The sequence below is a fragment of the Wyeomyia smithii genome, chromosome 3 (assembly GCF_029784165.1).
Source record: "Wyeomyia smithii strain HCP4-BCI-WySm-NY-G18 chromosome 3, ASM2978416v1, whole genome shotgun sequence".
Taxonomy (NCBI): domain Eukaryota; kingdom Metazoa; phylum Arthropoda; class Insecta; order Diptera; family Culicidae; genus Wyeomyia; species Wyeomyia smithii.
Window position 1 is genome coordinate 172,288,627 of NC_073696.1, and position 16,790 is coordinate 172,305,416.

General features: G+C 38.7%; 1 protein-coding gene across 8 annotated transcripts in view; it reads right to left on the bottom strand.

The window, feature by feature from the left end:
* The window catches only part of LOC129732839 (histone-lysine N-methyltransferase, H3 lysine-79 specific), a 143,557-nt gene that overhangs the window by 13,046 nt on the left and 113,721 nt on the right, over positions 1 to 16,790 (bottom strand). The window contains exon 7 of one of the 8 annotated variants that reach the window (XM_055694138.1): positions 14,419 to 14,740. The exons of 5 other annotated variants lie outside the window; for them this stretch is intronic. In XM_055694138.1, the coding sequence (XP_055550113.1) occupies positions 14,496 to 14,740 (245 nt within the window). In that variant the 3' untranslated portion in view covers positions 14,419 to 14,495. Of the gene's footprint in view, positions 1 to 14,418; positions 14,897 to 16,790 lie in introns of those variants that run through there. 2 more of the 8 variants (XM_055694137.1, XM_055694136.1) reach the window with 2 other exon arrangements.

The following is a 16,790-nucleotide window of genomic DNA, read 5'->3' on the forward strand; positions in this document are numbered from 1 at the left end:
TCGTGAACTGGAGGGTAGACGATGGCTACACCTATAGTGACCACCAGTCGGTCTGCTATAGCGTAGTCCAGAACGTGAGGCGGCAGGCGACGGGTAGAGCCAATACTCCGACCGTCCGCGGGTGGAAGACATCGCATTTCGATGCCGAGGTATTTGCAGAAGCAATGAGAAGAGAGCGCGAGGGGGGCAGTTGGCTCCGCCCGAGTGCTGACCAATTAGTTGCCACATTATCGCGGGCGTGCGACGCCACCATGCCTAGGACCCGCCAACCTAGGAATGGTAAATCACCGGTATACTGGTGGACCGACGCGATAGCGGACCTCCGTAGCGCGTGCCTCCGTGCAAGACGGATGTTGCAACGTGCACGTACCGATGCACAGTGGGTAGAGCGCCGTGTAGTATTCGGATCTGCAAGATCGGCGCTTAAAAGTGCGATAAAGGCGAGCAAAAGGGCCTGCTTCGATAGGCTATGCGCGAGTGCCAATACGAATCCGTGGGGCAACGCCTACAGAGTCGTAATGGCGAAGACCAAAGGCGTGTTGGCGCCTGCAGAGCGATCACCAGCGACGCTGGAGCGTATCATCGAGGGACTCTTTCCACGACACGAGCCAAATCCTTGGCCTCCGGTTGCTGAGTCTCACGTCCGACGTTCCAGTATCTCAGACACAGACCAGGGATGGTCGGCCAACCTGCCGGGCATCCAATCCGTGAGAGACGGCAGCCGTGCAGAGGTTGTGGAGGAGGTAAGGGTTACGAATGAGGAACTCATCGTGATCGCCAACTCCCGAAAGGTGAGCAAGGCACCGGGACCGGATGGAATCCCGAACTTGGCCATCAGGACAGCCATGAAAGTGGCCCCCGATCTATTTCGAGCAGTCATGCAGAAGTGCCTGGATGACTGCCTCTTTCCGGACAGGTGGAAGCGACAGAGATTGGTGCTGTTGCCGAAGGCTGGGAAACCGCCAGGGGACCCATCGGCATACAGACCTATCTGTCTGCTGGACACTACGGGCAAGGTGCTTGAGAGGATTATCCTCAACAGACTGGTGAAGTACACAGAGGGTGTAAACGGTCTGGCAAGTAACCAGTTCGGCTTCCGGAAAGGTAGATCCACGCTGGATGCTATTCTCTCTGTCACCAAGACGGCAGAGGTAGCACTCCAGCGTAAGAGTTGGGGCATTCGCTATTGCGCAATCGTCACGCTTGAGCATCCACGTACCGGTGTCGTTGTACAAGATTTTGGAAAATTATTTCCAGAATCGGGTACTAGTTTACAACACGGAGGAGGGTCAGAAGTGCGTCCCAATCACCGCAGGGGTACCGCAAGGTTCCATCCTGGGCCCGGTGTTGTGGAATGTCATGTATGACGGGGTGTTGAAACTAAAGTTCCCTGTAGGGGTTGTGATCGTCGGTTTCGCAGACGACATCACGCTAGAGGTCTACGGCGAGTCGATCGAAGAGGTCGAGTTGACGGCCGCGCACTGCATACGCAAGGTCGAAGACTGGATGCACTCTAGGAAACTGGAGTTAGCGCACCATAAAACGGAGGTTACGGTTGTGAACAACCGCAAATTAGAGCAACAGGCGGTGGTCAGAGTCGGTGACTGCACCATTACCTCAAGGCGTTCCTTGAAGCTCTTGGGGGTTATGGTTGACGATAAGCTCACATTTAAGAGTCACGTCGACTATGCCTGTAAGAGGGCTTCAGCGGCCGCTGCAGGACTATCTCGAATGATGTCCAATAGCTCAGCGGTATATGGCAGCAAGCGTAAACTTCTTGCCAGCGTGGTTTCGTCCATACTTAGGTATGGTGGGCCAGCGTGGTCCAAAGCGTTAGGTACCAACAGTCATCGTCGAAAACTGGAAAGTACCTACAGGCTCATGTGCCTGAGGGTTGTGAGCGCGTACCGTACAGTGTCATACGACGCAATCTGCGTCCTGTCCGGCATGATGCCTATCAGCATAGCCATTAAGGAGGACGTAGAATGCTTCGATCAACGTGACACAAGGGGTATACGAGGCACCAGTAGGTCATTCTCGATGATCAGATGGCAGCAGGAATGGTCCAATTCCGCAAAGGGTAGATGGACGGCGCCATGGAGAAGTTAACTTCCACTTGACACAGATTCTGTCAGGTCATGGTTGCTTCAGGCAGTATCTACACAGATTCGGGCATGCGGGGTCCCCCATGTGTCCCGAGTGCGCGGATGCGGAAGAAACTGCTGAGCATGTCTTCTTCGTGTGCCCTCGTTTTGTGCATGCGCGGAGCGACATGATGGTAGTGAGCGGGCCAGACACCACTCCGGACAACCTAGTTCGGAGGATGTGTGAAGACCCAAACATTTGGAGGGCGGTTTGTACAGCCGCCTCTCAAATAGTTTTAGAATTGCAAAACAGGCGACAGGTTGACCACCGACACGCCAGTGTTAGCTAACGGCCAGTCGCCAGGTTAGTTAGCTAAGTTAGCAAAGAGATCTATAGAACCAAGAGGGTGCACAGAGCACAAAAGCCGCTCCCCGAAGCAATACCTAGCGGTAGTCCCGGGGAGTATTATGGGCTGGAGACTGGAGGGGTTTTAGTGGGTCCGGTCACTGATTCAAACCAACCCCACACTCCCTGAGGTTGGTCACCTCAGGGGTTTGGATGCAAATTTCCCCTCCACCTGAAACAAAAAAAAAAAAAAAAAATATAAATATATATATATATATATATATATATATATATATATATATATATATATATATATATATATATATATATATATATATATATGTATATATATATATATATATATCTATATATATATATATATATATATATATATATATATATATATATATACATATATATATATATATATATATATATATATATATATATATATATATATATATATATATATATATAAATATATATATATATATATATATATATATATATATATATATATATATATATATATATATATATATATATATATATATATATATATATATATATATATATATATATATATATATATATAGATATATATATATAGATATATATATAGATATATATATATATATATATATATATATATATATATATATATATATATATATATATATATATATATATATATATATATATATATATATATATATATATATATATATATAACGTTTCACATATCATTTTTTCTAGTTCAGCTTTGGAAAATCGAAACACGTGTCGCTGCAAACAATTTCTTCTTTCAATAATAATTGCACAGCACTCAAAAAACGATTTTTCTTCCAAAGACATGAACATCACTCGCAGCCATTTCACTTCATCATAGAAACTGCGTCATAGATCGTTTTCAATTCACTACGCGTAAATTTTTCATGATGATGCTAAGATCCGGAGGGAAAAAATTGTTTACCGGAATTGTTCCATCTCCTCGTGATAATTCAACACCAGTTCCGTCAGTGCGAGAGCAACGTGAAGAGCAAAAGAAGCAAAGAAACAAAGCAAATATGGCGGAAAGTGTTGAAGCTTTGATCAGGTGCTGTGAGGGAGCACAAGCTAAGGTGACGCGCATTAGAAGAGCGATTGAAGCAGCTGGCATCGACCATCAAAAGTTCAGCGTGCATGCGTTGAAATTGTATTTGAAAACCGTCGATTCAGCTTACGATGATTTCAACGATTGAATTTACACGGATTGCGCTGTGCGAAATGATGCAAGCGTACGAGGATAACAACAAGGAACGGGTGGCTGCTGTTGGTACCATTGTGGGTGGTGATGGACTTTTGCAAAACGGTACCGTTAATAGAATGCCAGTTGCTCTACCGCCGACCATTGTTTTGCAGCAAGCGGCGCTCCCGTGTTTTGATGGCCAATATGAAAATTGGTTTAAGTTCAAACAAATGTTTTGTGATATCGCTGATAGATGTACTTCTGATTCTGCAGCAACCAAACTTCATTATTTAGACAAGGCTTTGGTTGGAAAGGCACGAGGTGCCATTGATCAGCAGATTATACGGGACAATAATTATGAAGGTGCTTGGAATTCATTGACTGAGCAGTTTGAAAACCTTCCTGCCTTGAATTTAAAATCAATGGCTTCTGAATCATTTATGCATTTAAAAATACTTATTGATGATGTTGAAAAATGTGTAAGTTCTCTGGCTTATCATGATTTGAAGATGGACAAACTGTCAGAAGCTATGATTATCAACCTGACCGCGTCTAAGCTGGATGCAAATACACGTAGAGTTTGGGAATCTAGTGTAGAGCGTAAGAGTTTACCAGCCTATAAAAATATGATTACGGTTTTAAGAAATCAACAAGCAGTGCTGGAACGTTGTGAAAAAGCAAAATCAATAGGCAAATCACGCGTTTTGAATACAAGTGTCAGAATCGAAAAACCAATTTTTGCAAGTAAGAATCATGTTGCAACCATAAAGAAAACCGAAGTAAATTGTGCTCTTTGTAATGATAATCATTTGCTTGATTGCTGTGAATTATTTAAGAAAATGAATGTCAACGCTCGCTATTACAAGGCTCGAAAACTAGGTTTATGTTTCGCTTGTCTGAAGCGTGGTCATCGAACTGCAGATTGTAAGATGGATAAAAAATGCTCTTTATGCTCTAATTCCCATCACATGTTGTTGCATCCTGATGATAAAATTGAAAATAAGGAAACAATGACACCTAAGATACCAAACACGAATGCGACATCTGACATGCCGAGTACTAGTCAGTTGAACGCGAATATAAATTGCTCATTGTCTTGTAATTCCAGTGAAACAACGAAACAAGTTCATCTGGCCACCGCTATTGTACATGTAATTGATGTTAGTGGAGTGCCGCATGCATGTCGAGCCCTACTTGACTCTGGGGCTATGGCAAATTTTATGTCGCAACGGTTTGTTGATCTTTTGAATCTCAAGAAAAAACCTGCTAATATTCCGGTTATGGGAGTGAACGGGATGAAATCTACGGTAAAACTGAAGGTCAGAGCAAAGGTGCAATCGCGAACGTCTGAGTATGCCTTTTCTTTGGATTATTTGATTGTACCACGTGTTACTGGAACATTGCCACCAGCCAGGATCGATATTGAAAGCTGGCCAATTCCGACTGACTTAGTATTAGCAGACCCTTGGTTTCACGAACCAAATCGAATAGATTTACTTATTGGAGCTGAGGTATTCTATGAACTACTTAATGAAGGAAAGATAAAAATGTCTGTGAATCTACCATTACTACAAGAAAGTGAACTGGGATGGTTGATTTCCGGAAGAGTGACTGATTCGACTGCAGTGCGTACAGTACGTGTTTGCCATGCAATGTCAAATGAGTCTGCAGAACAAGAACTGATTATCCTTATGAAACGGTTTTGGTCAGTCGATGAGCAAAATAGTTTCGAGCCTGAACGAGGAGAAAATGATTGTGAACGTCATTTTGCTCAAACACATCAGCGAAGTGATGATGGACGTTACATTGTCCGTTTACCGTTCCGTGATAGTGTCGCAGAGCTTGGCGAATCTCGACAAATAGCAGAACAACGATTCTATCAACTAGAGCGCAGATTAGATAGAAACATTCCTTTGAAAGTAGAGTATAAAAAATTCGTCGACGAATACATCTCTTTAGGACATGCACGCCTAGTTGACGATTCGGAAGAAAAGGAAACCGGTTTTTTCTTGCCGCACCATTGCGTGTTAAAACCAGAAAGCTCTACGACAAAATTGAGAGTTGTATTTGACGCTTCGTCTAAGAGCTCTACAAATCTTTCATTGAACGATGTCATGATGATAGGACCAGTTATACAACCTTCATTATTTGATATTATCATTCGGTTTCGAATCCCAAGATATGTATTCACTGCAGATGTGTCAAAAATGTACAGGCAAGTACAAGTACATAGTGAAGACCGTAAATACCAAAAAATTTTATGGCGTGATGATAAGACTAAACCGCTAAAAACGATTGAACTCAATACAGTTACATATGGCACATCAGCAGCTCCATTTTTAGCAACTCGATCTCTGATGCAGCTAGCATTAGATGAAGGACACAATTTTCCAAAAGCTAGTGATGTGATCCTCAAAAACTTTTACGTTGATGATGTGTTGACAGGAGCTGATGATTTGAATGAATCAAAGAAGCTGCTACATGATTTGAGCTTATTGTTGTCTAGAGGTGGTTTTGAATTACGGAAATTTTGTGCCAACGATCCAGAACTACTTGAAAGCATTCCAGTTGATTTTCGGGAAGGGTTACTAAACTTCGAAGACTGTCCCGTGAATGATACTATCAAGACACTTGGTCTTTTGTGGAACCCTGTTGATGATGAATTCCGATTCCGTGTGAAGCCGATAGAAAAGCCAATTGAAATGCCTACGAAGAGGCAAATAATGTCCGAGATAGCGAGAGTATTTGATCCACTCGGATTGCTGGGACCAGTAGTGGTCATAGCAAAACTTGTGATGCAGCAGTTGTGGAAGGAAGGAATCTACTGGGATGATGTGGTTACCGGTGAGCCTCTTGAAAGTTGGAAAAGGTTCCGTACGGAGCTTAACGAAATTACTACTTTGAAGATCCCAAGAATGATAACCTTGGGTGAAGCAGCACGGTATGAAATTCATGGTTTTGCTGACGCATCAGCCAAAGCATACGGATGCTGCTTGTATCTTAGATGTGAAGCAGGTGCCCAAGTCGAATCACGTTTGATATGTGGAAAATCGAGAGTGACACCTTTAAAGGAGTTGAATCGAAAACATATAGATGGAGATTCCCCGATTGAATTGACAATGCCTCGTCTAGAGCTATGTGCAGCGAAACTTCTTGCTGAGCAAATGACAAAGTCACAAATCTATTGTGACTGCAATAGATAAAAAACTAAGTGACGTGATACTCTGGTCAGATTCCAAAATCGTCTTAGCATGGATTGAGAATTTGAAGCCTGATTCTCCTGTTTTTGTAAAACATCGTATTGATGCTATTCGACAACTGACTAGCAAATGCAAGTGGAGATATGTACCAACTGCAATGAACCCCGCTGATTTAATCTCGCGTGGTGTCTTTCCAGCGACATTGACAAAATGTGAACTGTGGTGGTATGGTCCTGCTTATTTGCGAAATGAACGATTAGATTTAGTGAAGAACGAAAATTATTTCGAGAAAGTTCAACCTGGCGAACCTTCAAATCATAACCATCATGCTCATATATCAGTCGAACCGATGATGCCTGAAAATTATTTAGTTGATATTGTTGCTAAATATAGTGACTTTCGAAAACTGGAACGAATTTTTGCATACGTTCTTAGATTTATCCATAACAGCAGAACCCCAACAAAACGACGCCATGGCAGATTGATAGTGAAGGACTTTCGCGAATCACGGTTTGCAATAGTAAGGATAGTACAACATAATGAGTTCCAAAATGAAATTGAACGTATCCGCAAGGGCTTGGCCGTGAGCGGTACGCTTCGAAACCTTAACCCGATATTCGATGAGGAGAGACGACTGCTTTTTGTTGGCGGACGGCTTCGTAATTCCAATCTTTCAGCTGATCAGAAACATCCGTTAATTCTCCCTAACAAACATCATTTGACTGAAACTTTAATATTTGCTGTTCATCGTGAAAACCTTCATGTTGGTTGTAACGGATTGCTAGCTATCCTACGTCAGAAGTACTGGCCAATAAGCGCTAAACGATGCATTCGTCGTGTGTTAAAACGATGTGTACAATGCTTTCGAGTGAATCCTAAGGATGTTAAACAGTTCATGGGCGATTTACCAGGTTGTCGTGTAACGGATTCTCAACCATTTGTCAGAACGGGTGTCGACTATGCCGGCCCGATATTATTGAAACAAGGGCGAAGTAAGGCCCCAATCAAGGCGTACATTGCACTCTTTGTGTGCATGACTACGAAATCGATACACCTCGAATTAGTGTCGTCGTTGTCCACGGACGGATTTTTAAGTGCTCTGCATAGATTCGTGGGAAGGCGTGGTAATGTGTCTGAAATGTTCTCAGACAATGGAAAGAACTTCATCGGTGCTGAACGCCAGCTTAGAGAGCTACGTGAGTTACTATCGTCTCAGCAGCTGGAGAAAGAGATCAGTGACTTTTGTCAACCTCGTGGCATATCATGGAAATTTACAGCTCCCAAAGCACCACACCAGGGAGGATTATTTATATCGTGTAATGAAGGAAGCTCATTTGACTTATGGAGAGATGAACACTCTGCTTATACAAATTGAGGCCATACTGAATTCGCGACCACTTTGTCCGCTATCTGATGATCCTTTAGAGTACAAAGCATTGAGTCCAGCACATTTTATTATCGGTAGAGCGTTGACGGCAGTTGCGGAACCGGTTTACTTGCATTTGAAAGAAAATACTTTGTCTCGATATCAAATAGTTCAGAAATGTAATCTTGTAGCTTGAAGGAGGACAATACACCACCTCAAACGTGGCGGCTTGGACGCATAGTGGAAGTGTTTCCTGGAAGCCATGGAGTCGTCAGAGTGGTGAAGGTTCGCACATCTACTGGCATCTACACAAGACCAACGACACAAATTGCTGTTCTACCAATAGAAGACAACGAGTAAACTTTGAGGCTAGCTCAACAGGGGGAGAGTGTTGCGTCTTCTAATGGTGTTGTACCAGAATAACCCATAACTTCGTTTTAAGATTGCCCCTGGCGGGCTTGCTTGCTCGCCTTTTTTTTTTTGTATCCGCTTAACGGAAGTGCGCATTTGAATAGTAAGTATGTATGAAGATCCCGTCGCGTGTAGACGTGTTTTTTAGTTATTCGTAATAAAGTTAGTACAGTCCATTAAATATTGCGTTTGAAATAAATCCGCCGAAACAGACATGCTATATAGCATTTTTTTGGAAATTCATAATAATGCTATCTTCTATATCTATAAATGCGAATGTCTGTCTGTCTGTTCCCTATAGGCTCAAAAACTACTGAACCGATTACCGTGAAAATTATTACGTAGGGGTGTTCAAGTACGGAAAGTAACACTAAGATATTAGTTTTGCTCTATCTCATTAGCGTAGGCAAGGGGACGTAGATTGGTGGTTTATACCCCTGAAAACATTCTCCCTGATAACCGTGCCAGCTTATACTCTATATATGTTTTAGTCTGAGATGTACTTTTGCAAAGTTACTGTATGACGTTAGACCTTCTTTATTTCAGGACGTTGCAAGGATAAGGTGGGAAGGGGGGGTTAGCGATGTCAACCTTTGATGATTTTAAATCTGCTGGATCGATCAGCAATAAACTCGGTATTAGAGTCTAGGTAGCTGTTGTATTTCAACGACTTTGAATTTCATATATTCCATTAGCGTGGAAAGGGAGGAGGGTAAATTAACTATTTGTAAGCTCCTCAACACCTAACTTGCTCACCGTGGCAATTTCGATTGGTGGGAGTTTCTTTACCACTGTCTTTTCTGTATCCCAGTGACGTAGTAAGGGGGGGGATATGTTAGCTTCATTATTTGTAAATTATTGAAATGCACATCGTGAAAATTTATATACAGGTGGTTTCGAATATGAGACGTAGTAAATACAGGCCGTAAAGAAGCGTATACAGGCCCGGATTTGAGGGGGGGCAAAGGGGGCAGATGCCCCGGGCCTCCCGATTCAAGGGCCCCCCCTAGTCCTGAGGCGACCTTTTTTTTTGCTCGTCACCTTCCAGAACGATACCTCTAAATGTTTTGAGGAAAGAGGGCCTCACAAACAAATTTGCCCCGGGCCCCCCGCCGTCTAAATCCGGTCCTGAGCGTATATGTTTCCAAAACTTCAAATTATGTTTATCTCATACAGGAAGGGATAAAGCGGATTTGAGGAGGTAGCAACTACAAATTTGTTCATTGTAAACTCTTAAACGCCAAACATGAACACTTCTAAACACCAAGGATGATCATTGTGTTGTTCTCTACAAATACGAATCCCGTGATATCGACTTTTCTGTATCTCGGTGGCGTAGTTAAAGCAATGGGAGGGGGGTGGTTATTGCAACAACCTTCAGCATCGTCTAATAGTTCATCAATTTGAATTTTTTGCATTGCAAAGCAGAGATCGCTAATTTTCATCATCATTTAATTTGTTTGCAGGGTGTTTCAAGTTTCAAGGTTGTTTTCATGATGTTGGTTTCCAACAAATTATTTTCGTTTTCACAACAGTGGATTGGGAATTTACTTACGCCTCCATCAATATGTGGCAAAGTTGTAATGTCTTGACGGGAACTATTGAGCTCCTAAAAATGTCGAGACATGTTTTGAACTCAGATTCCGACCAATGAGAATTAGAATTAAAAGAAGGCCAATGAGGGTATTTTCGAAACCGAGGTGATATCTAGAGGTCGGAAATCGACCCAAGATGTCAAGATGACATTCTCCGGTTTCTGGAAAACGTTCCAAAATGGTCCAATACCACCCAATTAAATATTTCTTAAACCAGGACAGTGCCGAAACTGGAAATCAAATCTAGACGCCATTTCGAAATCCAAGATGGTGACATCCGGTTTCAGAAAATTATCAAAAACTGACTATTATGGTTTGTCATGAAACCAAAATAATACCCAGAGATCGAAACGGTTATAGACACCATTTTTAAATTCATAGAGTCGATTTCCAGTTTACAAAAAACAGCCGGAAATGACCCAAAATGGGTATTTTTGGGATCGAGATAATGTCCAGAGACCTGAAATCAACTCTAGATACTATTTTTAAATCCAAGATGGTGACTTCTCGTTTTTAAAAATGACCAAATACCACCCAAAATTGGCAATTCTGTAATCGAGATGATGCACATAGACCAAAAATCGTCCCCAGACGCCATTTTGAAATTCAAGGTTGTAACTTCCGGTTAATAGAAAATAACTGTTGTTTTTGTAATCAAATAATAGCCAGTGGTCGAACATCGACTTCATAGACCATTCTGAAATCCACGATGACTACTTTCGTTTTCCGTAAAACAAGCTATAATGACCGAACACAACCCAATATGGGTATTTATGGAATCGAAATGATGCCAAGAGACCAGAAATCAACTCAAGACAATTTTTTTTTAAATTCAAGATGGTGACTTCCGGTTGCCAGGAATCGAAATGATCGACATATGCAAAAAATCGACCACTGACGACAACCTAAAATCACGGTGATAACTTACAATCTGGAATCGCAACGTCGAATTGCTGGAAAATAGCCAAAATGGTCTTTCCGGAATCGCTATGATACCCAGAGATCGGAAATCAAATCCAGGCGCCTTATTGAAATCCATTGGTATTTATTGGTTGTTTTTGACGCCAAATCCAAGATAGCAATTTCCGGTTTCTAGATAACAGCCAACAATAATTAGCGGCAGTTATTGACATAAACGTGTTGATACAAGATAATCCATCATAATCTAATCGACTATCATTCAAAGAATTAATGAAAAGAAGCAGTTTACTTCGAATTTATCCCTTGCAATAATGCAATAATGCAAGCCATGTAACAAACAGCCTTATATAGTTATACGTCAAATTTGCGGTCGTGATTTTGCAAACAACATTACGAGATAATACCTCATTCAAATTAAAATTAATGACTTTTATGGATACTATTGATTTAGCTGAATCTGAAATAAAGGTCCCATCATTTATTTCACTAGGCCTTTTAAAGTTTATTTTATAATGTTAAATATAGTTATTTACCACCTAACATGAACAGGTGAAGGTAGTTATTAAAATAACTGAATATCTTTTTTATTTGTAAAACAAAATCATTTCTTAAATTATCTTGAATCAAAAGAATCTATTTGTTTATATTTGGCACCTTGATCCTTTTTCACGTGCTGCTTGGTTAAAGATTAAGACAATGCTGAATCTATCCCTGGCCAAACAAATATGCCAGAATTTCCGAAAAATTCTATTACAAATGAAAACACATAATGGTTTGAACCACATAACGGTTTGGTTTTCAATGTTCTCTTCATGCGCATGTAAAGAAGCGTAAATTAAAACGCGTTTTTGTACTGCATAGTAATGTTTTTGTATGTTTGAAATTATGGCACTTTTGAGAGTCCATATAATTGTGGTCATAGGCTAAGAGGCGCAACAACGCGGACCGGGTATCAGCTAGTCTGTTATGAGCATAAGAGCAATTACAACCAACATAGAACAATTTTAATGTTTTTAAATTTAAATTTAATTTGGCCGAAACTTTACACAGATCCCAAGTAACCATCAGCATTAGGAGATAGCATTTTATTAGCACTAATTGAACCTTTTTAATGCCAAATAGCTTTATATCATGTTTTTTAATGTTTAGGGCATTATGCTAAACTAGCATTACTGAGAGCAAAATATGCGCTTAAAGGGCTACCGTAAGTGCTACGATGTAGTGTTTTAAATGCATATAGAAGACGCATTACATTTTTTCGTAAGTGCCAATAACGAGCGATATTGAGTGGTCAATCAAAAATAGACGGAACATGGATACTCCACGTAAATGAAAAAAAAAGGAGTGGGAATTTTCGACGCAAAGTTCGGGTATATGAAAGCATGAAACTTTCCGAAATACCCAATATAAAACAATTGCAAACTAGTGAGTTAGATCCAGGATCTACATCTCCTGGGCTCGCGGTTCCTGAACCGTCAATATCAGAAGATGAAAAATAGTCCCTGTTGAATTCCAAACGGTGTTGAGGAAGAACACATGCACAAAATAAACCATATGTATTACTTCTTAATATTTTTAGCAATCGTTCCAGACACTAAATAATTAAGGTTCTAATTTTTTTTTCGTTCATTTTCTTAACTCACATTTGAAAAGAAAAATCTCATGGGTGCTCCAAATCAGCATTAGTGATGCAAATCAATGGTTGCCACCTGCATCACTTTATCAGCTCGCTGTTTCGCCTTTTTAACATTATATCAGATTTATACAAGCATTTAGGTCAGAATAAGTTCTTACCCAGAATTCTGTAATCAAATATAGTATTGTTGTAGGGCAATGATTTAGTGCTTACTGGTTACTTGGGATGTTTTTATAAGCTCAAGATGTCATATCAATAGCAGGTATTTTTTTTTGAATCGCGACAAATTTCTGAGAAGGGCCTGCGTAAAAATGATATTAGTAATTACAAATATTTTCAGAGTCAGAACGGTTTGTTTGATCAGTGTGATGTTTTCGACAATCTCATAGCTAGATAGTAGCCTTGTCCCTACCAAAACAACACTAAAAACTGTTCTTAACTTCCTTTAAATATTTTTTTTCATGAGTTCATTACTATTTTTTGACCTTTTTCTGAAAAAAAAATAATAATAAATATATTTTTCTGAAAAAAATAAAGTACTATCTATAATTCTGCCGGAGTAATCACAAAAACGGTGTGATGTTTTTAATTATTTGTGCAAAACGTTTTTGCGGATGAAATTTATCGGTTACATTTTTGTATTTTGAAGCGGTAATTACAGAAATGTGAACAGTAAACCATTCAATAAAATCAGTTGTAAATCAATCATTCGAGTTACACATTAACTATGCTATTTCCTTGATAGCTTAAAAAGGTCGATCCTATTTTTTTGTCTGTACAAGCATATAGGGCAGGGTGGGTATAGGGTGGTTTAGAAGGAAGATTTTCTGCAGCAGTCTTATTTAAAAACCTGCCACAGACATTCGATATCCTACGCAACAGTTTTGCTTTTGTTATTTCGTTAATTATTATTTCAATATATTATAAATGCAATCTGTAAGTAATCATTTGTAATAACTAGGTCAAATGAATTGTGCGAGTAATTTCGAAATTTACTGCCGTTTCCCTAACAAAAAATTTAACTATACAATAAACAAAAAAGGATATATATATATATATATATATATATATATATATATATATATATATATATATATATATATATATATATATATATATATATATATATATATATATATATATATATATATATATATATATATATATATATATATATATATATATATATATATATATATATATATATATATATATATCTATATTTATATAAAGTTGAACCAAGAGCTTCCCCCTTATAGAAAAATTAGTGTTACTTCATCAAATGTTGCAACTATTTACAAATCAATGCATATCGACCTTCAATTTGTTTTGAGCCAGTTTTAATTATTTAATATAATAATAGTTATTGTCAATCACCATTCGCGACTTCAAAAATTAAATAACGTGAATTAACAATATATCTCGATTACCGAATTTAATGTAAATGGTAGTAAAAATATGAAAATCAGTAAAAAGAAAAAAAAAATTACTTCGAACCAAAAAAGTTAAAAACAAAAGAGTATAAAATGATAAATAATTGATTTGGTGGTCGTGGTACCTGTTTATGAGTTAAGGTGGTGGGTGCTTTTGCGATGCAGTTTTCGTATACACTTGTACTCAAACTTACCGTCAAAACTCTTAATCGACTTCAAAGAAGCACAAGCGCCGTCGGATAGTGACCCAAATCAAAAAAATCATCCTGCCAGTGTCATTTGGCATATGGTTTTGCGTATCTGTTTGGTGCATGTTGAACTCTTTGCATTTTGCTTTGGTCATCGCCGTGTGGTTCTAAGCGGTATTGTATTTGAGGCTGATGATTGAATTTTTTATTGGCCGATGAAACGGCACAGCCAGTGTTAGCACTGCTCGAATTTCCATATGGTAAGTTGATTACTTTTACTGTAGACGGCTGTTGCTGTACGTTCACTGTTCTACCACTGGTGCAAACTGGTCCTACTGTCGAAGACATTTGAACAGTTGAGTTGATTACGATGCTCGGTACAACAGGTTGTATAACTTTGTACAAGGTTGCTTTTGTTGTGGTTGTTGACGAGGAAGAAGAAAAAGTGGTAGTGGTAGTAGAAGGACTAAAGACACAGGTACCGCGGCCTAAGACCAATACATAATTTTTTAATTATATGATAAAATTTGCTTTTGGAGCTCTGACAATCTGACTCTTTTTCCTTTTCTAGCTCAAAAATATGACATTTTCATTACATTACAAGATGTTAGATACTAGAAATCATGAAACTTTATTTGAATTAATTGAACGAATGATAGAATTAAAAAGTTCAATACCTGAAAACGTTTAGTTTAACTAAAAATGGACATTTCAATATCCTGCAACATCAATATATCATTTTAAAGAGGTGATTAAAATAGAATGCCTACGAACAACAATTTTACTTTAGTACAAAATTGGCGGTCATTTGTTCCGTGTTGCTTTCTAAAAATGCATTGTTTGCACTACTTCCAGTAACTACCACAGTGCGCATTATGATGAAATGAAACTGATAAAATCTTGCACTATTAATGTTTATGACCAGTGTTAAATTAAAATAAAAACGCTAGTGTGCATTAATTAACTTGATTCTCTTCTTTTTATCGCGTAAATTCTAATAAATGTGCATTATACCGCATTACAAAAGCATGCAGATCACGAAAAAAATCTGACACATTTGTTCATAAAAATAATGTTATTGCCCTTAAGTATCCCAATGTTTGCAAACTGTTAACATAATAAGGATTCTAATCTCATCACGATGAATATAGGACTTTTAGTTTAACGTTTTAATTTTTCCAATATTATAAAGAGACAATGCGAATGGTATGGTTTTTAATCACTTATGCAGTGTTTGAGTTAAGGAAATGTTTGAAATGAATTGCAGGAAACGCAATATGCCACAGTTACCACCAACAACATTATCAGGCTTAATCATAAGTTAGTTTCTATTATTTCTTTAACCTTCTAATAAAAACAAAAATATTTTTGCTACAGTCAAATAATCCAACATTTCCTAACGGGATCCTGTATGAACGTGAGTAAGTGGCGCATATTGTTTAACCGTCTATGTAATTTCATTCTGTTTTTGTTAGGACTGCATTCACGCAAGGAACCAACAAACGATGCTCGAATTACATTTTTTCGGATGTAGACAATGTAGTCCTGAGGCAGCTATACCGCAAAAAGAATTCGACATAAAATTATAGTATACGTCTCATACATTTTTTGAGAATCTTTATTCTGAGTGGCTTCTGAAGGTTTTCTGAAGGGTCGAGATGATATATCGGGATTTGGAGGGGACTCCACGTGGTAGACATTACCCACATCAATGAACAATCCAACCTATAGCGATACAAAAAATCAATCTCTTAATGTCAACGTACCCCTATGTTGTATTTGTAACTGAGCTTATACGTTATTGGTTTAATTCGGATGGATGGTTCTTGATCGGAACGTCTTAAAACTCGACAGCAGCTTTTTGGTCGAAAATTTTCCAATCGTTTTTTATTTCCTGTGGTTTTTTCAAATTCCCTTATTTTGTAGGTTTTTTTTTTCAAGTTTTCGTCATCCAAATGAATTCCGTCAGATTTCAAACGATAATAAAGGCACAACCACATGATGAATGACAATAACCAATTTAATAGATAGATAGAACATTGGAAAAATTTGTAAAACGCTAGTTATCATTATTATTTCAAGTGCTGGAAAGTTTCAAGGACAAATTTACGCGAACAATGAACCAATCATACATGCCAAGCACAGATAACATGCATAGACACCAGTTATTTACTGTGACACTTTCTATATCAGTACCAAAAAAATTTCAGTCTTCCCGTCCCAACAGGTCAATTTATGTTTGTTTCCATGAACTTAGACTAATTTAATGTCTAGAAGATACAGGTTTTTCGGAAAATTTGAAAATGCCCTCTTTCTTAAACAATTTGTTACCCTACTTGAAGTTAGAACATAATAAAAACTGATGTCTTAAAAGAAAACATG